The sequence below is a fragment of the Triplophysa dalaica genome, chromosome 21, assembly GCF_015846415.1.
Source record: "Triplophysa dalaica isolate WHDGS20190420 chromosome 21, ASM1584641v1, whole genome shotgun sequence".
Taxonomy (NCBI): Eukaryota; Metazoa; Chordata; class Actinopteri; order Cypriniformes; family Nemacheilidae; genus Triplophysa; species Triplophysa dalaica.
The window spans coordinates 19,406,035-19,429,655 of record NC_079562.1 but is presented as its reverse complement, the minus strand read 5'-3'; the positions used below and the strand labels follow the sequence as shown (position 1 = coordinate 19,429,655).

The window sequence follows — 23,621 nt, the reverse complement described above, 5'->3', positions numbered from 1 at the left end:
CTTGCCAGTACCGTAGGTGGCGATGCACACTTAAACATGTTGGTTGCAACCGGCCATTAAAAGGAAAGAAGAAGGAGAAGAACGTTCGCTGATCGTTATTTACTGCTACTTGCAGTTGATTTGTTTTGAAAAATCTGGTTTGTGTTTTTTACTCAAAACAATTAAAACTTAATTTGTGGAAATTATTCAACATTTTACTGTGGTTGTTTTATATGTTATTTTGCTTTAAATATAAAATTCCTAAAGTATTTGTATTCACATTTATCGTTCACTGCTAACTATTATAATGTTTACTTTCTAAATACAAACCTGGAAGCAATGTCTGGATTTAGTAACATTAAAGGTATTTAATGACATTTAAACAATAATTTTGTAGCATTAAAATATTACAAGTATTTATTGACATTACAACAGCGCCGTTTCATAAATTACTTCCGGGTTTAAGTCAGAATTATGTGACGTACTGTATATCCGCTCGGGCTTCGAGTGGAGGTGATGTATTTCCACTTTTGAGTGGAGCTCCACTCGCCCCATCGACTGCAGCCACCCCCATTGCACATTTTTGCGGTGTTGTGACTGTGTGAAACTTTATTAAAAAGCAAAGGAAAAACTTTTTCCGTTTTCTCCTCCATCGTTGTCATATAAACATACTCTTTTTATAACTTATATAGTTTTAGGATATTGAAGTACATATTGTGGCTTTAATGTAATGCCTTGTGTGTGTATGATTATAAAGAACCAGATTTTTTATAAACTTGTGGATAAATTCCCATTTATACGAGAATCATAATGCATCTTCGAATGCATTTTCACTTACCTTCCGACAGACAGCAGGTTAAGGGCGATGGCACAGCCGATGACCTCCTGCATATCAGAGCCGATGATGGCCAGCTCTACCATCAGCCACAAAATGATACGCGGCGTCTGCAACAGCAAAAACACGGAGATAAAATATTGATATCCACTCTTTGAATAAAAGAAAAAGACAAATGAATATAATATAAACATGTGTCTCAAGTCTTCTGTATTAGGTATCAATTAACAAAAGGCCTTTTCACAACAAAACTGAAGCTCTTTTTAAACGCCATCAGTAACACCTTTCTCAGGAACACAGTCATTAACTATACTGAAAATCCCTCCTAAGGTAAAACAGTTTTCGTGCCTCAAGGTGTCTTAAAAACAAGTACAGCCTTTTTTTAGCTCAAAATGACATCTTGGAAAAAGTTCAATCTGGTTTTAATGCAAATAGATGACTGTGCTCAAAGTATTAAATTATATATTTATTTTGATTGACTGGTGACTATGTGATTCTAGTCTTTCTAGACCCAAGTGCAACATTCGATTCAACGTATCACGATATCACGTGAAGTCAAATTATGTATGTCAGCAATTTTTTTACATTAAATGAAGGTAAGACTGCGGTCATTTGCTTTGGGAACTCTGACTCTCAAGTTCTCTCTGAGTTGGGGAATTTGCTTCCTTTCGGTGAATCGACATTTAAGAATCTTGGGGTTCAGTTAGATGTGTCTTTGAAGCTTATTCATGCCTTTATTTATTTAAGAATGGACGACTGTAATTCCTTGTTAGCAGGTTTGAGCTATTCATTTTCTTAAAATTAGTGCAGAATGCCGCTGCTAGATTATTGATGGGTGTAGGGAAACACCAGCATATAACACCTATTTTAGGTACTTCACATTGGCTTCTAATTCATTACGGGCGAGTTTAAATGACTTACTTTAGTGCACAAGGTTTTACACAATTTGGCACTCCCTTATTTAACTGGTCTTTTACATGTACACAAGCCCCAAAGGAATCTAAGGTCATCTAACCAGATGATTTTACTCGTCCCTTGGACAAGATTAAAACAAAGAAGTGACAGGGCAAAGCTGTGGATTAGTTTGCCCCTATACGGTCTCCTAGACTTTCACCTCTTTGTGGCTCTTTTAAAAGAAATCTGATACTTTATTTATTAGAGTCAGCCTTTGGCTTAAGAAATTGATTTTACAAAGTGACTGTTCACAAACTATTCCTTAAAACCTTCTTCATATTGCAGCTTTGCCAGACTGAAGAGAGAATTGGAAGGCATCAGTATAACATGGGCTTTAGAATCCAGTCACATTATATGATCTGTTTGAAAGCTCAATGGGGTGCATATGAAATTGTGGTGTCATCTGTACATCTGTCAATAATGTGTGTTCCTGCTTGTTCAAACACCCCACAGAAGGTCAGGTAGCTCTGCTCAAGCTTCAGTCTTTGTGATCACCAGTCAAAATGACTCCATCTGGACACATCTTTACCTGCTGGGCAAAAGCCTTTGTTGAAAATTATAGCAGCATTCACTTTCAAGGACGAAATCCACAAATGCAAAGTACTTTCATGTGGATTTCATACAACATTTTCTCACTTTTTGCTCTTTAAGCAGGTCCCATCTGCATTCAAATGCTGGAATCTTAATCGTTTGTTATTAAATTAATATCCCATTTATATATCCCAAAATATATCAGATTTTTCTTGAAGAAATCAGGACAGAAGAAAAGATCAGAATAGACTGATTACAGCAGCAGGTGTAAACAGGTAAACGCATCTTAATACCAGGCATAAACAGGGCCTCATAAAGACTTCAGGGAGCGGCAGCAGGGGGGAAAGAAGAGTCACATGCCAATCGAGAGCCACATACAGTGTGAGGGGTGTTGCAATGATGTTGCCTGTTTCTGTCTAAATATGATACCTGAGGACTTACTTTTTATAACTCAACAGCCCCCCTTCAAAAATGGCATATTTTGATTCAAAAGCGACTAGTTTGCTGGTTTGAGGAATGCAACAACACGTTTCATCTTCATTGATTTTCTGAGCTTCAAAGCTCTGTTCCTCATTCAATTGTATGTACTAGAAAACATTGCAACATTATTCAAAAGATAAAACTATTAAAAATAAGTGTGAATAGAAAATGGGTTTCTCAGTTTTAAGTGACAGGAATGTAAGAGCCATTTAGCTATTTGTTTGTTAATGGTGTGTATGGGTCCACTTGGGGCCTAATTGAAAGCACCATATAGGTGGGAATCTTCCCTCGGGTGATAGGTGTTGAGGGGGGAAAGGTATACACGGTGATTGACCACTACGCTAGGGTGTTTGTACCACATATGTAAGTCTTTGTAAAGGTGAAAGACTGTTTGTTTGGATTCTTGCTTACATGGAAATGAAGACCAGTAACTGTAAAATAAATCTAAAACAATGAGCATTAACTAACATCTTGTGTGAACATTCTAATTAAACGCAAGACAAGCTTGCGCATACTAAGCAAAAGCACGGTCCAGCATCCCTGGACTGCCTTAAGTTAGACTTAGCGGCTTTACAACCCCTTTTAAAACATCAAATAGACAACAGATATTTACTTACTGTAGGATAATATTGGTTGCAAACTTCAGCCAGGTGCATCCCGGTCACAACGCCAAGACGAGCAGCCAGTCGCTGCAATAAAAGACCAATGATAGTCGCCCCCAAGAGCACCCAGAGCAGCTACAAGAAAACAAACCAACAATTCAATTCAAGTTTATTTATATAGCGCTTTTCACAATGTGCATTGTTCCAAAGCAGCTTTACAGGAGCAAACAAGAAAAACTGAAAAACACAAAGGTAAAACACAGCACAGTGCATGGTGTTTATAGAACATGCAAGATCATTCTAATAAGTAATATCTTTAAATAAATAAATAAGTGCAGTCTCCCGGTGAGCAAGCCAACACTGACCTGCACACAAACATGTGTGACCATTACCTTTTTACTGATCAACAAAAAAAACATTTTCTTATCAACCCTTAAATTATGTTATTTGTAAAGGCTTTTGTAAAGGGTTTGGTTTACATAGATGGGAAACAGAAACCCCAAATTACCCCAACAAAAATAAAAATGATTTGTTCTCACCTTGTAACCGGCTTTAGCTCCAGACTGCAGATCTGACTCTATGTTTCCAGGGTCCAGATAGGCAATGCTCATCAGAAAGCCTGGTCCAGTGAAGGCCCAAAGTTTACGAAAGCTAAATATCTACAGGGAAAAAACAATTACAAGAACAATATAAGATAAATATCTTATAATATGTTTCAGTTTCTTCCTAGGTTTACTGCTTGGAAGGGTCTATGCAGTCTCTATATTTTCTTTGCGGCGGAGGTATAAATAAATAAAAATAATATTAAATCAATCAATCTAATGTTTTTTATCAGTTTGATGGGACCCCTAACCTAATATTTTGTTGCACAACCTTTAGAGGCGATCACTGCAAGCAAAGGTTTTCTGTAGCTCTCAATGAGACTTCTGCACCTGTTCACAGGTAGTTTGGCCCACTCTTCCTGAGCAAACTGCTCCAGATGTCCATAGATGTTCCATAGGATTCAGATCAGGACTCATAGAAGGCCACTCCAGAATAGTCACATGTTTTGTTCTTATCCATTCTTGGGTGATTTTAGCTGTGTGTTTTGGGTCATTGTCCAGTTGGAGGACCCTTGACCTGCGACTGAGGCAGAGCTTTCTGACAGTGGGCAGTACGTTTTACTCCAGAATGCCTTGATGGTCTTGAGATTTCATCGTGCCCTGCACAGATTCAAGGCACCCTGTGCCAGATTAAGCATAACCGAGCCTCCTCCATGTTTTACTGTAGGTATTAGGGTTGTCACTATACTGGAACTTCTAACTTCGATACGAAACCTTCAAAAATATCGATATTCGATACCACGAAGAGAAAAACTGCCACAACATTAAGGGGGTATTTTTTTTTAATTAGAAGTTGTTTGAAGCCAGGTTTCTCAACAGTATACACAGGAACCTGATCCATGCATATGTACACTGCTACAGCCCTGTTCAGCTTCTTAGCTTCATTTGAGTTTGCTTCATACTTTCTTTGCTGTTCAAATACAGCTGGTAGTGTAGGTTGTGAGTGTGTTGTTTTTGTTGCAGGTCGACCACACTTTTAAAATTAACTGAACTATTTTACTAATCTTAGAACTTAAGTTAATGGTAATAGATATTTGTTGACATGAATAAACAATGAATAATACTTCCAAAACATGTATTAATCTTAGTTAAAAGTTAATTTAAACTAACTTTTACTAGAGCAAACATGATCGGTTGTATTTTTATTACATACTGTCATCAAAGATTAAAATATATCGGATTATATTAACTTTAAGAATTACGGTGAAAAAACGAGACAACACTCATATCAGCAACAATACTAGGCAACCTTGGTTAATGTTTGAGTATAATGTTAAATTAAGAAAAGTTACCAACCTCTCGAAATTCTGATCCGGGTGTCTGTCTTTGCTATATTAGAGGTGTTAGCGCCTTTTGTTAGCACTGCTCTGTAGCAACTCTTGCATATTGGCTTGTTTATGTCCTTCGGCTTTCCATGTTCATTTGCTTCATATCCAAAATATTTCCAGAGAGCACTCCTGCTGTGTTCTTTATCAACCAAAGCCGGTTGCGGAGGTACGACGGCGTTTTAGTGCCACGAAATGTTACGAGATTAAAGTCGAAATGTTACGAGAATAAAGTCGAAATGTTACGAGAATAAAGTCGAAACGTAACGAGAATAAACTCGTCGTAATACGTATTTTGTTTACGTGAAAGTTGTAGTTTAAGAGTTTAAGTTATGTTTAAGCACGTCATCTGAACCAGTGAGTTAGTTCTTAGTTCAGTTCTGATTTTTTCTTCTGAATAAATTCAGTTTTCTACATAACCGCTGCGCCAGTGTTCTTTTACTAATTATAACTCCGTGATGATGCGCCAAAAAACAAAGAATTTCCTTATTGCTAAATCCTAATCTAAAGTAGGATTTAACCAAATCCTCCACAGCCATTGTTTCTAGCAATTCTGTTATTTTTCTCAAAATATTACGAGTTTATTCTTCGACTTCATTCTCGTGACGACGTTTCGACTTCATTCTCGTGACGACGTTTCGACTTCATTCTCGTGACGACGTTTCGACTTCATTCTCGTGACGACGTTTCGACTTCATTCTCGTGACGACGTTTCGACTTCATTCTCGTGACGACGTTTCGACTTCATTCTCGTGACGACGTTTCGACTTCATTCTCGTGACGACGTTTCGACTTCATTCTCGTGACGACGTTTCGACTTCATTCTCGTGACGACGTTTCGACTTCATTCTCGTGACGACGTTTCGACTTCATTCTCGTGACGACGTTTCGACTTCATTCTCGTGACGACGTTTCGACTTCATTCTCGTGACGACGTTTCGACTTCATTCTCGTGACGACGTTTCGACTTCATTCTCGTGACGACGTTTCGACTTCATTCTCGTGACGACGTTTCGACTTCATTCTCGTGACGACGTTTCGACTTCATTCTCGTGACGACGTTTCGACTTCATTCTCGTGACGACGTTTCGACTTCATTCTCGTGACGACGTTTCGACTTCATTCTCGTGACGACGTTTCGACTTCATTCTCGTGACGACGTTTCGACTTCATTCTCGTGACGACGTTTCGACTTCATTCTCGTGACGACGTTTCGACTTCATTCTCGTGACGACGTTTCGACTTCATTCTCGTGACGACGTTTCGACTTCATTCTCGTGACGACGTTTCGACTTCATTCTCGTGACGACGTTTCGACTTCATTCTCGTGACGACGTTTCGACTTCATTCTCGTGACGACGTTTCGACTTCATTCTCGTGACGACGTTTCGACTTCATTCTCGTGACGACGTTTCGACTTCATTCTCGTGACGACGTTTCGACTTCATTCTCGTGACGACGTTTCGACTTCATTCTCGTGACGACGTTTCGACTTCATTCTCGTGACGACGTTTCGACTTCATTCTCGTGACGACGTTTCGACTTCATTCTCGTGACGACGTTTCGACTTCATTCTCGTGACGACGTTTCGACTTCATTCTCGTGACGACGTTTCGACTTCATTCTCGTGACGACGTTTCGACTTCATTCTCGTGACGACGTTTCGACTTCATTCTCGTGACGACGTTTCGACTTCATTCTCGTGACGACGTTTCGACTTCATTCTCGTGACGACGTTTCGACTTCATTCTCGTGACGACGTTTCGACTTCATTCTCGTGACGACGTTTCGACTTCATTCTCGTGACGACGTTTCGACTTCATTCTCGTGACGACGTTTCGACTTCATTCTCGTGACGACGTTTCGACTTCATTCTCGTGACGACGTTTCGACTTCATTCTCGTGACGACGTTTCGACTTCATTCTCGTGACGACGTTTCGACTTCATTCTCGTGACGACGTTTCGACTTCATTCTCGTGACGACGTTTCGACTTCATTCTCGTAACGATAGTAAAATACACTAATAATAAGACCAAGAACAAATGTGAGGTGAAGCAAGTGTCAGAGGATACAAACTAGCCGCCGGCAGCGGCTATATTATCTCGAGATTCTCCGGTTCCTGATTGCATCGCTGCCGGCGGCTAGTTTGTATCCTCTGACACTTGCTTCACCTCACATTTGTTCTTGGTCTTATTATTAGTGTATTTTACTATCGTTACATATCACTGTCGTTGCCGAATTATTTATAACTTTATATTTTAAACCTATATTCATTGAAACGTAACGCCGCTAGCATATTAGCGTGTTAGCTTGCCTTCTGTTTACATTGTGGAATATCATCTCCCCCTATTTGTCTTGTGTGCTAACTGTTTCTCTTTTTAAGTGTATATACTAAGACTCATCAAGCAACCTTGGTAAGTTAGGATTGCACTTCATACCCGGTGAGTTATGGCTTCTATTCCTATTGTTGTTACTTGCACCTCATGTCATATGTTTAGTTTAGCCTTCTCTGTCAGCGGCGAGGGTTTTACATGTGATAAATGCAGGGAAGTAGTTAGGCTGACGGAGAAGATTTTAGAATTAGAGTCTCGCATCCAATCTTTATTTGAGGATAGTAAGAGTGTAAGAACCGTAGAAAACACTTCGGATGCGAGCAATGTTAGCGCACACAGCTCGGTTCCGGTTGAAAATCCCCTGCAGCTGGGAAACTTTGTGACGGTGAGACGGCATAGTCGCAGGACAAAACATCACTCAACCGTTCCGATTAAAGTCTCGAACAGGTTTGCCCCGCTCAGTGACGCACCGACTGAGAAACCTGCTGAAAGTGCCCTAGTGATCGGTGATTCTATTGTCCGGAACGTTAACATAGAGACACCAGCCACAATAGTCAAATGTTTACCGGGAGCCAGAGCGCCTGACATCAAGTCAAACTTAAATGTGCTGGCTAAGGCTAATCGTAAATACAGTAAGATTGTTATTCATGTCGGCACAAATGATGTTAGACTCCGTCAATCGGAGATCACTAAAGATAATATTAAAGAGGTGTGTGAGCTCGCAAAAACGATGTCAGACACTGTAATATTCTCTGGCCCCCTTACTGCTTACCGTGGTGATGAGATTTATAGCAGATTATCATCACTAAATGGCTGGTTGTCTGAGTGGTGCCTGCAGAATAATATAGATTTTATAAATAACTGGAAGAGTTTTGAGGGCAGACCTGACCTGTTGAAACGAGATGGTCTCCATCCCTCCTGGGATGGGGTTTCCCTCCTCTCTAGAAATTTGGCACACAGTCTTAATAATGCTAAAGTCTGACTACCTAGGGCCCAGGTCAGGAAGGAGACAGAATGGCTTAACCAACTGTCTGCTTGCCGTCTCGCGTTACAGAATACACAAAATATACAACATGTAATAATCCCTTCTTACAAACAACATAAAATAGAGACTGTGTCTGTCCCCCGGATTAGCAAACATAAGATATTGCGTAAACCTCTTGAAAGTAATTTAATAAACGTTAAACAAATCAAACATGAACAAAATACAGATAATCAGCTGTTACGACTCGGATTGCTTAATATTAGATCTCTCTCAAATAAAGCACTTTTTGTTAACGATTTGATAACCGATCATAAAATAGACATGCTTTGTTTGACAGAAACATGGCTAAAGCCAGATGATTTTATTACTCTAAATGAATCCGTTCCCCATGATTATTACTATAAACACGAGCCTCGTCTAAAAGGTAGAGGGGGAGGTGTCGCTGCACTTTACAAGAATTCTTTTATTACCTCTCAGAAGTCTAATTTTAAGTACAGTTCTTTCGAAGTCATGGTACTTCACGTATCGACACCTAATACTAAGGACAAAACATTTTTAAAATTTATTCTAGCTATTGTATATAGGCCTCCAGGGCACCACACAGATTTTATTAAAGATTTTGGTGGGTTCTTATCAGAACTAGTACTGGCCGCAGATAGAGTCCTTGTCGTCGGTGACTTTAATATCCATGTAGACAATGATACAGATGCCTTGGGACTGGCTTTCAAAGACACTCTTAACTCCATGGGCGTTAGTCAACATGTGTCAGGACCCACTCACCTTCGTAATCATACTTTAGATTTAATACTTTCTTATGGTATAAATGTGGACGATGTTAAAATCGTTCAGCAGAGTGAAGATATTTCGGATCATTATCTGATATTATGTTTGCTTCAATGGCCTACGGCTGCAAATCAAACTCCTTGTTACAAATATGGTAGAACGATTACTTCAACTACCAAAGATGCGTTTCTCGATAATCTGCCTGAATTGTCTAAAATATCCAGCATGAGTAATAACGTTGACGATTTTGACACTACTATTGAAAATTTTAACTCTACTTTCTCGGAAATATTAGACACAGTTGCTCCTCTGCGTTTAAAGAAAATTAAAAATAGCAGCCCAACACCGTGGTATAATGAACACACTCAGACTCTAAAAAAAGCATCCCGTAAAATGGAGCGCAACTTTAAGAAAACGAATTTAGAGGTATTTCGTATAGCATGGAAGGATAGTACTCGAAATTACAGGAATGCAATAAAAACGTCTAGATCCGCCTACTTTTCAACACTAATAGAGGAAAACTATCACAACCCTAGGTTCTTATTTAACACCGTGGCTAAATTAACAAAAAATAAGTCGTCATCGACGTCAGATTCTGATTATCAGCATAACAGTGATGAATTTATGAACTACTTCACAAGTAAAATCCAAGATATAAGAGAAAAAATTATAACAATGCAACCTGTAGTGAAATCCGCTGAACAAACTAACTACAGCACCCCTAAGGAGAAATTGCAATTATTTTCTACAGTAGATCACGATGAACTGTCTAAAATCATTAAATCATCTAAATCATCAACATGCATGCTAGACCCTATACCTACAAAACTACTGAAAGAAATGCTCCCCGAAATTATAGATCCTCTTCTTAGTATTATTAACTCATCTCTGACATTAGGACATGTGCCTAAAGCATTTAAGGTGGCTGTTATAAGGCCTCTTTTAAAAAAAACCAAACTCGACCCCAAAGAACTAGGGAATTACAGGCCTATATCGAATTTACCTTTTATATCTAAAGTTCTGGAAAAAGTAGTTTCAACTCAATTATGCTCCTTCCTCCAAAGGAATGACATTAATGATGAATTCCAGTCTGGATTTCGAGCATGTCACAGTACAGAGACTGCTTTGATCAGAGTTACAAATGATCTGCTTTTAGCGTCTGACCGTGGCTGTATTTCGTTATTGGTGCTGCTAGACCTCAGTGCTGCATTTGACACCATTGACCAGAGCATACTTCTACATAGACTCGAAAATTACGTCGGCATTAACGGAATAGCATTGAAATGGTTTAAGTCTTATTTATCCGACCGTTTTCAATTTGTAGCAATAAACAATGAGGTGTCCCGCAAATCACAAGTCCAGTACGGTGTACCACAGGGCTCAGTCTTGGGACCCCTGCTCTTCGCATTATACATGCTACCTCTAGGAGATATAATAAAGCGACACGGAATTAGCTTTCACTGTTATGCTGATGATACTCAACTTTATATTTCCTCGATGCCTCATGAAACCCAGCAGTTTCATCGAATAAAGGATTGCATAGTTGACTTAAAAATGTGGATGAGTAACAATTTTTTACTACTAAACTCGGACAAAACAGAAGTGTTACTTACTGGACCGAAAACTGCTATGCGTAACAACCAAGAATACTGCTTAACGATTGACGGATGCTCCATAAAATCCTCGTCATCAGCTAAGAATCTTGGCGTTGTATTTGACAGTACTCTCTCATTTGAAAGCCATGTCGCAAACACCTGTAAAATTGCATTTTTCCATTTTAAGAATATATCTAAATTACGTCATATGCTGTCACTGTCAGATGCAGAGAAATTAATTCATGCATTCATGACATCAAGACTAGATTACTGTAATGCACTTCTAGGTGGTTGCCCTGCGGGCCTATTACAAAAACTGCAACTGGTTCAAAACGCGGCAGCTCGAGTTCTTACACGTACAAAAAAGTATGAGCATATAACCCCGGTTCTGTCAACCTTGCACTGGTTACCTATAAAGCATCGCATTAACTTTAAGATCTTGCTTATTACCTATAAAGCCCTACATGGTCTAGCGCCGCAGTATTTGAATGAACTTCTATTGTATTACAGACCACCACGTACATTACGTTCTAAGGGGTCCTGTCAGTTGGTAATACCTAGAATTTCAAAATCAAGTGCAGGTGGTAGATCCTTTTCTTATCTAGCGCCTAAACTTTGGAATATTCTTCCCTGCACGGTCCGGGAGGCAGACACACTCTGTCAGTTTAAATCTAGACTAAAGACTCATCTTTTTAATCTTGCATACACTACACCTCCATAATATTAATCCTCAGAGGATTTAGGCTGCATTATTTAGATCAACCGGAACCAGGAACACATCCAACAACAAATGATGTACTTGTTGCATCAAAGAGTGCAGAACAGTACTCTACTCTCAGCCAGTCTTGTCTCTTTGTTCCAAGGTTACCGCAGGATGCAGTTCATGCCCAGACCTGATGGCAGAGCTGAGAATGGGAAGCGGTGACCTGACAAGTGCTAAGAGGATAGAGCTGGATAAAGGACGCGACAACTTTGTTTTTTTCTACAACATTTCAAATGCTATTAGATTGTTAATGATAATCTTTAATTTTTATATTTTTATTAAGCCTTGTTGTGCAAGCACTGATGAGCTTGTGCAGAGGCAGCAGCTTTTGCCAGAGGGGAACTGGAATCCCCTGGTTGGGCCTGGGTTCCCCTGAGGTTTTTTTTCTCGATGGGAGTTTTGGGTTCCTCACCACCGTTTGCATATTGTTTTGCACTATCTGCCTGGCCGGGGGGGCTGCTTTAGAATTCATACTTGTATTAAATGTGTCTCATGTACAGCTGCTTTGTAACAATGAAAATTGTAAAAAGCGCTATATAAATAAAGTTGAGTTGAGTTGAGTTGAGTGACGACGTTTCGACTTCATTCTCGTGACGACGTTTCGACTTTATTCTCGTGACGACGTTTCGACTTTATTCTCGTGACGACGTTTCGACTTTATTCTCGTGACGACGTTTCGACTTTATTCTCGTATACCCCTCACATTTTTGTAAATATTTTATTACATATTTTCATCTGACAACACTGAAGAAATGACACTTTGCTACAATGTAAAGTAGTGAGTGTAGACTACTTCACTTAGGGAGGTGTACTCACGTTTGTTGCCAGCGGTTTAGACATTAATTGCTGTGTGCTAAGTTATTTTGATAGCCCACTTAGAAAGCCCCCCTTACTGATAAAAATGCTGATGTGTCAAATACTTATTTTCCCTGCTGTATACGCAGATTGATGAGACTGGGTTGCATGACAGATGCATGCTTTGCAGAATCAGATCCAAAAATAACGTTAGAGATCATCGTGTTATTATAAAAAGTGCATTAAGATTTTCAGTTCGTTTTGATACTATGGCGAAATGGTACTCATGGACACCTTGTTTATACATGCTCCTGGCTCCGCACCGCGAGTCTCCACCCGGGTGGGTTTTTTGAATGGACGAGGCGTTTATGAGTAGCCTTATGAATTGGAAACGTACCTACGATCACGTTCTGATGAAAGGAAATGATTTGATGGTACCAACTCGAAGAAAAGGGGAATTACAAACTCCCGTCATTGTAATCCGTCAATGACAGAGAATTTTCGGTTAAAGCGACCTCTGCTCTGACATGACCCTCGCATCACTCAACTTATCTCCCATATTCAGTGGTGGGTACCTTTGAGACATCATCATCGGGGATGGGAACCTTCTCCTCCAAATACGTGGAGATGGGTTCCTCATGCTGTACAGGAGACACATGGCTGTGGAGTTCAGGGTCGGCCGGGGTGACCTCATTCTGATGAGAGGGGTTCTCTGAAAGACAAGAGCACATTGTTTATCATTAAAAACAATGCTGACGTTTTGCAAGGATGTCAAATACAGGGCAGGAGTTATAAATGACAGATAAATGTTATGGAAATATTGCAGAAATGCTTACACTTCAGTGACAGGACCTTAAACTGGAAACATAGAATATGAAAACATCCAAATTAACTCTGTAATGTTTGATAACTCACAAAATAACAAATCTGTAAGATGTTTTTTTTTACATAGAACTGGTGCTCAGAGTATAAAATGCCTGATATAATCATTAAAGCGGAGCTACCGTGCCATGTCATGCATTCTGACTTCTTTACACTGTTAAATGTGTTGGCTTCTCATGCATGGTCAACTTGTTAAAAAAGTAGCTGGACATACGATGTAGTATTTCTGTACTTGATACACTCCCCCAGCACTCCAAATTGTTTCAGAAAGTATCTTCTAATTCTGGATCCCTGTGACAATCCTATTCCTTTTATTTGCCAAAAGCAAAGCGAAGGCGAAAGAGCCAGCCCACGAGCCAACCGACGAGCGAGATGGCTTACAAATGAGGGTTATCTGCGCTGGGTCAAGAGGGGCACTGCAGCTTGTTACTCTTTACTCTTAGGTGTGTCTGTTTGTTCACTGCATTTCAGTGATGATGTTATATAAAGGTTGATATGACGCTTGATTTGAAGATGGTTTGAAACGATAGATGGAGCGGTCCCAGCGCTAAAAGATGCTGGACATGAACTTGCACTTAAGTCAAACTAAGTCAATGTACAAAACACGAAGGGATTAATGCGACGATGTGTTGTGTGCTCGTGCTGTAGTTCCATCCCACTCTCCCCACTAGTCCCACAGCAGCAGCTAGGCTTTATCTGGAAATAATCTTACAACTGTATATATCTTTTTTGAATGTGATCAAACTCTTCGAAGATACAAGGTAAGCAATACTACTGTATAGGCACTCAAGATTAATATAAGATTGGCAGAAGCTGTATGTGATAAGCGCTCTTTAAAAAACACAAGCGCAGGTCATAAAATAAAGGACACATAGTTACATACGCATTAAAGGATTTTAATGCCCGATGAGGAGCTTGGCTTTAGGCAGTTGGTGACAGCATGTGTTCAGGACACCAATCCAGCATTTAAAAGAAAGAAGAAGAATGAATGGAAGAGGATCCGTCCGGAAAACCACAGACAGAAAAAAACTGACAGATTACTGCTCTTGAAAATGACATTTCATCCAGTCTGTTATGTTGCCGTGTTTGAAATTAAGCAGCTTGCCAAGTTGTAAGTCCGAAGGTGAAAAAATAAAGTTATTTGCTTGTAAAAATGCGGGTCGACTCTGAATCACACAAACGAGACGTGGAATAGTTCAACTGCGTATCTACGTCACTAGACATAGTCCCCGCCTACGTTTTACTGAGACTGCCGGGAAAACTTATTTCTCCTCCCCCAAACACTGTCGCTCGTTCGTGATGCGTGTGTATCATGTCTAGAACCTGTGTTCTACAGTGTGACACTACGTCGGTTTTGTTTCAACTACCAAGGGAAGAACGTCTGAGGGAAAAATGGTTACAATTCATTTTTCAAACAGTACTAAAGGAGTATAACCCCAGGGTTGTACTGTGCGTGCGTCATTTCACCGAAGATTGGTTTAATAATCTTGACGCGTTCACTGCAGGGTATGTGAAACCACTATCCTTAAAAGAGGGGGCAATACCAACTCTATTTGGACCTGTTAGCTCCACCGAATCCCAACCTGTAAGTGTGACTTTTGATTTTTGTCTTGACTTCAAGAAATATTTTCGTACCTTATGTCTGTGTTTAGCTAATGCATATAAATCTAACATTAGTATGTACCGTTATTTCTGGGGTGTTAGAGTTTGTTTATCTTGCTATTTACTTTGCATTTTGACACATTTGCCGCACGTGCACCTACATAGATATATTTGAGTGAAACTACAATCATTTTTCATAACTTCGACTTTCTGAAATGCTCTATGTACCATGACAACGCACAGTTAAGACGAAATAATAGTATTACTAACGTATTTACAGTATTTTAAGAAAAAATTATATTTTATTTCATTGATGAGCAAAAGCACAACATGCATGTTGTCACACTGGGAGTTTTTATGACAAGAGTTGTCACTTGCCACTGACAAACATCCTGCTCGAGTCGTGGTGGAGTTTGTTGTGGATTAGCAACTTCTTCCTCGTCAGACTCGGGCTCAAATTGGTACTGTAAAAGCGCCGCAATCTCTAGCTACACATATAATATAAATGTCATCCAACCACATGTAAACCGTAATCCTGTAATTATGGTAGGCATTCCATTTGCGACAAATGATGAAGGCGTTTGACCAATCACAACAGACTACACCATCTGACCAATCACATGTAACAAGGTTAGCGGGTAGGAGGGGCCTAGACGGATGAATCGCGGAACGAATCATTTGAGAGTCAGTCAAGAAGTAAGGTACGAATAACTGCCTATTATTACGAAATTATAATGTTTTTACACATTGTATTTACATAAAGTTGTTGTTGGTCACTCCATAAACCAAAGTGAGACCTTAAACACCATATGCTACGTACTCTTTAAGTAAAGAGGGTGGGTTTTTTTGTTTTTTGTCTGGTGTGTTTGTTTTGGCATTTCAGTCTGACTTGGGAGTTCTATGATAACTAGTGGAGTGTTGTAAATACGCTTGGCACTTCACAACGTGTAAGTTCACCGGACATTTCTAAAAATAACCCGATGGGAGACTCAAGGTATGAACACTACACTCGCTCGATGCGAAATGCTTGATTCTAAGGGACTGTGAAGTCATGAACCCTACACATGTTCGTTGTACAATGCTTGATTCTAAATGTATTGTGAAGTCATGAACTTGCACCTAAAGAGTTTTTCAGAATGCAACGAGACGAGGAAACGGAGACAGCCCGATCCTCCTCCGCCTCCTGGCGGTTGGCGATGGCTTAGCGAGATGGAGGGTAGCCGGCAGCAAGTGTCTTGTTTCCTGCTCCTCCCCTTTTCAAGGCGGACGGCAGCAGGCTCCGGCACACAGCAAACGGCGGCAACTCCTAAGCTCCCTCTTCAACTTCAGCCATCCCACCTCGGCCCAGGAGCGCGGCAGCGAGCTCTCCGTCCCAACTGAATTATCGCTCCACAACCACCGCCTCGGGTAGCCGTCCCTGGTCCGTGCTGCTCAAACTCCTCAGCACCGACAAGCCGCTTGGCGGCAAGAGCTCTGCGACAGCATGTCTCTCCTTCCTCCCGGGTTTCGGCACCAATGTAATACGGTTCAATAAAAGGAAGGAAGGAGGCGGGAACCGGCGAAACATTTAATCGAAATAAATAAACTATAATACTGAAGAAAAAGGCCGGCAGCCACCTCACGGTCGACTGCAGGCCACAAGAACATAAATACAAACTTAAACTTGTCCGGGCCCGGTCCTCTCTTGCTGGCAGTCCTGTCGATTTGTCCTTTTATGCTCTCAAACTCCTCCGTGGGAGATGCGGGACGGGTGCGTGCACGGCAGATTTCACTATCACTCAAGGCACCGGCCCTGCCCAACGGCTCCCATCCCGCCTTCCTCGCTACATACAGACACTCCCCCAAAAAAAAGTATTTTTACTTTGTTACATAACAACACTAGTAGAGTCATGGGAATCCAGTGAGATTGGATACAAAATCACTATTGATCACATGAATGGAACAGGACAGAAAAAAATGTCAGTTGAGTGGGCTGGACTGGGAATAAACAAATATACCTTTGATATGAAAAAACATATTTGACGTGCTCCACACAACTGTAACAGTTGGTGGCGGTAATGCACTAAGTTGATATGCCAACCACCAATAATAAAAGAGAAGATGGCGGCTTGCCCATGTACTCAATAGGCCGTTCTCAACTCCAAGAACGGACATGTGTTCACGTGGAAATAGGGTTGGCTCGATACCAAAATTTTGGCTTCGGTACGGTACCAGAATCTATTAACATTAATATCGGTACCACTTCTGTACCATAGGTGATCAATAACCAGCTCATCGGGGGAGAACCCAGCTCATGTAGAGAAAGTTCATTAACAGGAAGGAAGGAGACGGGAACCGGCAAACATTTAAACATTTAATCAAACATAATCAAAAGTAAAAAGACAGCCGGCCGCCCCTCTCGGTTGCAGGCCGGCGAATAAAACAAATACAAATACAAACATGTTCGGGCCCGGGTTCTCTCTCTTTGACGGTATGATCGCTCGTTCTCTTATATGCTCCCGATCTCCTACGTGATTCGAGACCGGTGCGCGCACAGCTGGCGCTCATTAACAATTACTCACCAGTCTCGAACCACGGTCTCGCTCCGCCTACTCCTCTACAAAGTGCATTTGTAGATGTGACAAGACATTCATTCTAAGAGCTGTATGCCTTGTCCGGCGCGTTGTAACGCTTCCTGTGTCTACCAGTTTGCCTGATTAAATTATTTTATTTAGGGGTGCCAGACAGAGTTACTGTCATTCAATTAAACAAACTTTTAAACTCCCTCAAGAAACCTACAACGGCCTGGGTATCGAAATAACCACAGACCCTTTAGTTATGATTTAGCAAATTCCGATAAAGTGAAAAAAACTTACGTTCACCTAGAGATAAAGCCACAAAAATGGTACGCAATAAATCACCTTATTCATTTTTACTAGGGATGCACCAAAAGGAAAATTCTTGGCCGAAACCGAAAACCGAAAAAGAGGAAACCAAGGCCAAAAACCGAAACACCGAAAGAAATTATGCCAATTATTAGTACCCTTGCATTTATGCCTATGACTGTGTACTATCTTTACTATTTATGCAATTGCAATGCCTTGATTTTAGTAAAGTTTCAAAAAAATAAATCAATTACAAATTATGCAAATATTTATTTAGCACATTGCAACAATGCACAGTATAAAATAAAATTCAACTAAGATGTTTAACTTGACCCCACTAATGTGTATATTAAATAATAATGCACAGGTCTACTGGCCTGCTGAAAAGTTGTACAATTAAATGTTCTCTCATGAAAACAAAGTGCATTTAGGTCAAGTGCATTTTTTTAAAAAATTCTCTGTAGGACTACTACAAGAAAGTGCATTCAGAACAAGCGCAACTGCTTAAAGATACAACAATATTTTCTCTGTAGGCCTTTGTAATAAGATTCAGACATGGAAGGATGGAGGCGGGAACCGGCAAACATTTAAACAAACATTTAATAAAGTAATAATAGCCGGCGGCCCCTCACGGCCGACCGCCAGCGAACATTACACAAATACAAATAGAAAACATGTTCGGGCCCGGTCCTCTCTCTTCGACGGTCCGGTCGCTCGTTCCTTTTATATGCCCCCTATCTCCTACATGATTCGAGCCCGGTGTGCGCACAGCTGGCGCTCATTCACAATTACTCACCGGACTCGAACCACGGTCTCGCCCCGCCTACTCTACTACAAGTGGTAAGAGACTAACTCTTATAACAATTTAGTAAGAAAAAAACATGTCCTAGTGTTGAAGTCTATAAAAATACTGTACAAAACCGTTGGAATAAAACGAAAGTCAGGAAAATGGTGCAGCGCACATTTAAAGAACGAGAGCTCTGCCATTATCACAACACGAGGAAACATTACGAATATTCGGTGCATCCCTAATTTTTACTACGGTGTATATTCAAAATCCAAGATCATCAAATCATAAACATAATAAATTCATAGAAAGGTCATAAGTAGATCAACAAATCATAAACATAATACAGTCATAGAAAGGTCATAAGTAGATCAACAAATCATAAACATAAATTCATAGAAAATTAGAGAAATCATCATGAGATCAAAAAATTATAAACATAGTAAATTCATAAACAAAAAAGGAACCATCAATCATTAGAATTTCTCCCCTTTAATAAGAAAATCCCGCCAGGGAACACATAGCAGTTCATGAAAATCAAATCCAGCCAATGAATAAAGTTCAATTTAATGGAGGGTAATCCCGCCAAGGACAAAGAGTAGTTCAGTAGAAAATAATCCAAAACATTCAATTCCTTACATCAAGAAAAACTCTCCCACAAAAACATTGCAGCAAAACAAACAGTCACATAATACGATCATGCATCCGCAACGATCTCCACAGCCCTTGTAATTTACTCACAACCTCCTTTTCATGCAGTCAAATCCCATTCCATGACTCGGCAATTCCGTGAGCAGTTAATTAATTAGCGTTAGTACTCAGACCTCCTTCTGTCCGAATATACCTTTGCCAAACGGTATCCTTACAGTGTATAAAACATTCTGTCTGATATATTCGATAATCCCGGAAATTAACAGTCTCTAGATCACTATAATCACTGACATACTTTTCTTTGCGTGCAGAAAAAACAATAAAACATCGCAAGAGTCAACAGAGAAACCTCCACGAGATACTGTTTTCAACCGAGCAGACGCCATCTTAATCAACGGAAGTACTTCCTAATAAAAGCATCTATACGGATTGGATTGTTACCATACCCAATTAAATAACAGGAACCGTTACATAAGAATCTCACTAAAGCCTGGCTCAGACTACAGGAGTTTTAAAATCCTAACAGATTTTAAATCTGGTTGCAGCTCACACATATGGAGAATCTTATCAGATTCTCTTATGTAAAATCCTAAACCTGGCTCAGACTACAGGAGTTTTAAAATCCTGACAGATTTGAAATTCACGTTGCAGCTCACACATAAGGAGAATCTTATCAGATTCTCTTATGTAAAATCTTAAAGCTTGCATTACATCTACATTTGAATCTCTTTTTCAAGCACTAAAAAAATAGCTTTGCCCTTTGTAAACTTGCATTTATGAATGTGAAATGTCCAGAGAAGAAACCTTGGGGGTAAAGTTGTGTTTATGAATAAGACTAAATGTAGCAAGTTCAAAAATAAAAATTAATTGATTGGATTTTTTTATTTCATGCTTGCACATCAAAAGACATTTTAAGACACCCAAATACAGGATAATATTAAGATTATCATACCAACGGACGCCTCTTACGTCATCTCACCGGGAAATAGAAGTAAACAAAGCGACATCGCAGTTAATTTCACGTGATCTATTTGTCCTATTATGAAAAAAGTGTATTTCTACGATAGATGAAGGAAATGCAGCGGCTATGCAACAGGTCTAGAGTGTGTAACTGTACCCGTTTAACTGTACTACGGCTTATCCGCGGTGAAAAGCAAATGTTTCGGTAGCAATTCAAAAGTAAGGTATTTATACGTTACTGTAGCAAAACTGTAGCAAGGTGTGTAACATTCAATCCTGGAATTCTGTGTCTTTGTCGCGCTCTGAATGATTCTCTGTCTGTCAGTCCAAAGCCGCTGAGACGTATTTTAAGCAGGTGATGCTATAATGCTTTTTTGCTAGGGCTGAAGTTATGACTGTGCTTTAGGCGAGCCGCTTAAGTTTACTGTTAATAAATAACGGAAGAAAACAATTGTCGCTGCCGAACTAAGATGAATGCCAATGTGATTATAAGATAAAAACAAACACATGAACGCATGTTATATGTGCGCATATAGTTAAATAACAATATGTTGACCGAAACTACAAGCAGTTATAAATATGTTGACCGTTAGCAGTTAATTACGCGGTACATTTAAAACCGACTTCTCCCTGCAGCTCTTGTTCTTATCTGTGCGGTTGTGGTATATTTTTGAGGATACATTATAAAGACGATCCTCCATCTCTGCTGTACAACGTACCCTTGCAGAAGCTTTACCTCCGTCACTTGTCGATCTGTCTCTCATTGGCTGTAGCGAACGTACCAACGTCATCAGCCCGATTTAAAATCCTAAATATCAAACATGTTTGATGTGATCGGGGCGGCTAAGATTTCTCTCGGAGCAGATCGGGAGTTCTAAGATTCGATCTGTGAACGCCTCACATTACGTGATAATCTGGGGGCCGATTCTCGGGCCCGATCGCATTTCTAGGCCCGATTTTTTCAAAGATTCTCGGGAGGGGAAATCGGGGTAAAATCTGGCCGAGAATCCTATAGTCTGAGCCAGGCTTAAGGCTGTATGCATTTAAACATAAGATTGAGTTGGAAAGCACTGCGAATGAATAGTGATTAATATTTTAATTAACATATAACTATGTCTGAAATACGTTTCTAATAATGAAGAGTAAAAAATAAAAAAACTGAATAAACGCTGGTTTATCTATGTTTCATGATGACATCGTCACAACGTGAGCTTGGTCACGTGACTCCCCGATGCGGAGTGTGGAGAAAGGAGAAAATGGATACTGACACTGAACTTGTGCCCAGAAAAAAAGCTACCTCTGTTATATGGCGATATTTTGGCTTCAAGATTCCTATCGGATCCAATATTGACGGCACAGCGGTGTAAATTTTTTATTTTAGTTTCTCAGAAAATCCAGCCTCGACCTGTGCCTTGTTCACAAAGGAATCCGCGATGAAATGAAACAAAGGCTCGAACCATAATAGGGTCATATATATAATTGCAACAGAAAAAAAACATTTGCAAACAAAACGGAAGTTTTGCAAACAAAAATAGGGTATTAAGCAAAAAACTTAAGAATCTGCAAAAGAAAAGCACAGAGAGAAAACTTCAACTTAAGCGAAATTCAGCAGCAATAATTTTGCAACACATCTTTTCCTTTTCATCGCTCCTTTAAATCTGCGTATCAGATTTCACTCCCTTGCGACACTGTTTTCTCTTTGGTCTTCACTTTTCTTTGCGCCTCGCTTTGTGTCCCTGATTTGACGTGGGGGAGGAGACAAGAGATTGGGGCATGTACAAGCGACCTGAACCTGCCTCCCATTATGTTCAAGTAGTCCACGCTGCAGACTCATGCATGCTTTTGTGCCCATGTGCCTTAACGATAAGTGGTCAAGCAATCGTTATTGCGCATATGTGTGTCCTGTTTACCTTACGAGGTGATGTTTTCACGTATATTTATGTCATGAATGTGTAAACTCAGACCTTGGATATTATGTCCGATATCAATGCATTCCTGTCAATCACGCGGCCTCGAGGCATATTAAAGATATTGTTGTCTTGAACAATTCGTTAATAGAGTAAGTGGGTATAAGGCAAGGCAAGTCAACGCAAGTTTATATATGTAGCACATTTGATACACAAGGGCAATTCAAAGTGCTTTAAATAAAATGATTGACAAAGAGAAATAAGACATATCTTTTAAAAAAAATTTTTTTAAATCAAATTATTTAAGATCACAAATTAGATTTTAAAGAACTAATAAAACGGCAATAAAATTGATTAAAAATGTGAGAAAAAGAAAAGAACAATAGAAAAATTAATTAAAAATAGAAGTGCAGTTGATGTAAACCACCAGTACTCAGGTTGTAAATGCACAGCTAAACAATACTAACTATAAAAACGTTTAAAAAAATTAAAAGCTCTGATATTTTCAAGCCTTAATTGTTTAAGGGCTCTTTTTTAAACATATTAAAAAGAAACCATGTCATTTCAAATGTGAACCCGTATCACAAACCAACGTTTTTTAATGACATCCTCTGTGACTATGACAAAGACAGCACTGTTATAAAAATAAATATGCTCAATCACTTAGTGACATTGAATCCATCCCCGTGTTATTTGAACATGTTCGCGTATACGGAAGAAAACAAAAAGGCATGCAATACATGCATGACCTCGAAATGCATGACGTCACCGCGCTGCAGTCAGAACGTAAGGGGAGGCAGGTTCAGGTCGCTTGTACACGCCCCAATCTCTTGTCTCCTCCCCCACGTCAAATCAGGGACACTAAGCGAGGCGCAAAGAAAAGTGAAGAGCAAAGAGAAAACGGTGTCGCAAGGGAGCGATTGGCTGAAACGCGGATTTAAAGGAGCCATGCAAAGGAAAATATGTGTTGCAAAATTATTGCTGCTGAATTTTACTTTGCTAAACTTAACTTTTTTCTCTCTGTGCTTCACTTTTCTTTTGCAGATTCTTAAGTTTTACTTGCGAAGATGCAATTTTTTGCTAATAGCCTATTTTTATTTGCACACCTTATGTTTTGTTTGCAAATATATATGACCCTATTTTGGCTCAATACTCCATGTTTTACCCACGTGAGCTGGAACGTCTTTAGAAATAAACTTCAACAACGCATTACTAATCATTTTTGAGTAAATGTTTCCTTTAATTAAAAAAAAAATTCTTCAACCTTTATTTTTCCAGGAAGGTCCCATTGAGATTAAAAGAAATCTCTTCTCCCAGGGAGTCCTGGCAAAGATGACCGCAAAAAAATTCACATAAACGTAAAACACACAAAACAAGTTCTAAACGAGCAAAGCTTAACTCAATC

The 23,621-nt window shown here is 39.7% G+C and overlaps 2 protein-coding genes across 2 annotated transcripts in view; one reads left to right on the top strand and one right to left on the bottom strand.

Moving 5' to 3' along the window:
• slc11a2 (solute carrier family 11 member 2) overlaps positions 1 to 23,621 on the bottom strand; it is a 49,069-nt gene that overhangs the window by 16,235 nt on the left and 9,213 nt on the right. Inside the window, exons 3-6 of the mRNA XM_056734590.1 lie at positions 13,139 to 13,275; positions 3,921 to 4,040; positions 3,397 to 3,516; positions 818 to 924 (exon numbers count right to left, since the gene is read on the bottom strand). Of these exons, the coding sequence (XP_056590568.1) occupies positions 818 to 924; positions 3,397 to 3,516; positions 3,921 to 4,040; positions 13,139 to 13,275 (484 nt within the window). The remainder of the gene's footprint in view (positions 1 to 817; positions 925 to 3,396; positions 3,517 to 3,920; positions 4,041 to 13,138; positions 13,276 to 23,621) is intronic.
• LOC130410127 (uncharacterized) lies at positions 7,425 to 8,639 on the top strand. Its single transcript, XM_056734593.1, has one exon. It carries the CDS (start codon positions 7,758 to 7,760, stop codon positions 8,622 to 8,624), a length of 867 nt encoding a protein of 288 aa, XP_056590571.1. The 5' UTR covers positions 7,425 to 7,757; the 3' UTR covers positions 8,625 to 8,639.

Bases quoted from the DNA above. Each gene is read 5' to 3' on its own strand.
- LOC130410127 (XM_056734593.1), top strand. From the start codon at position 7,758: ATGGCTTCTATTCCTATTGTTGTTACTTGCACCTCATGTCATATGTTT.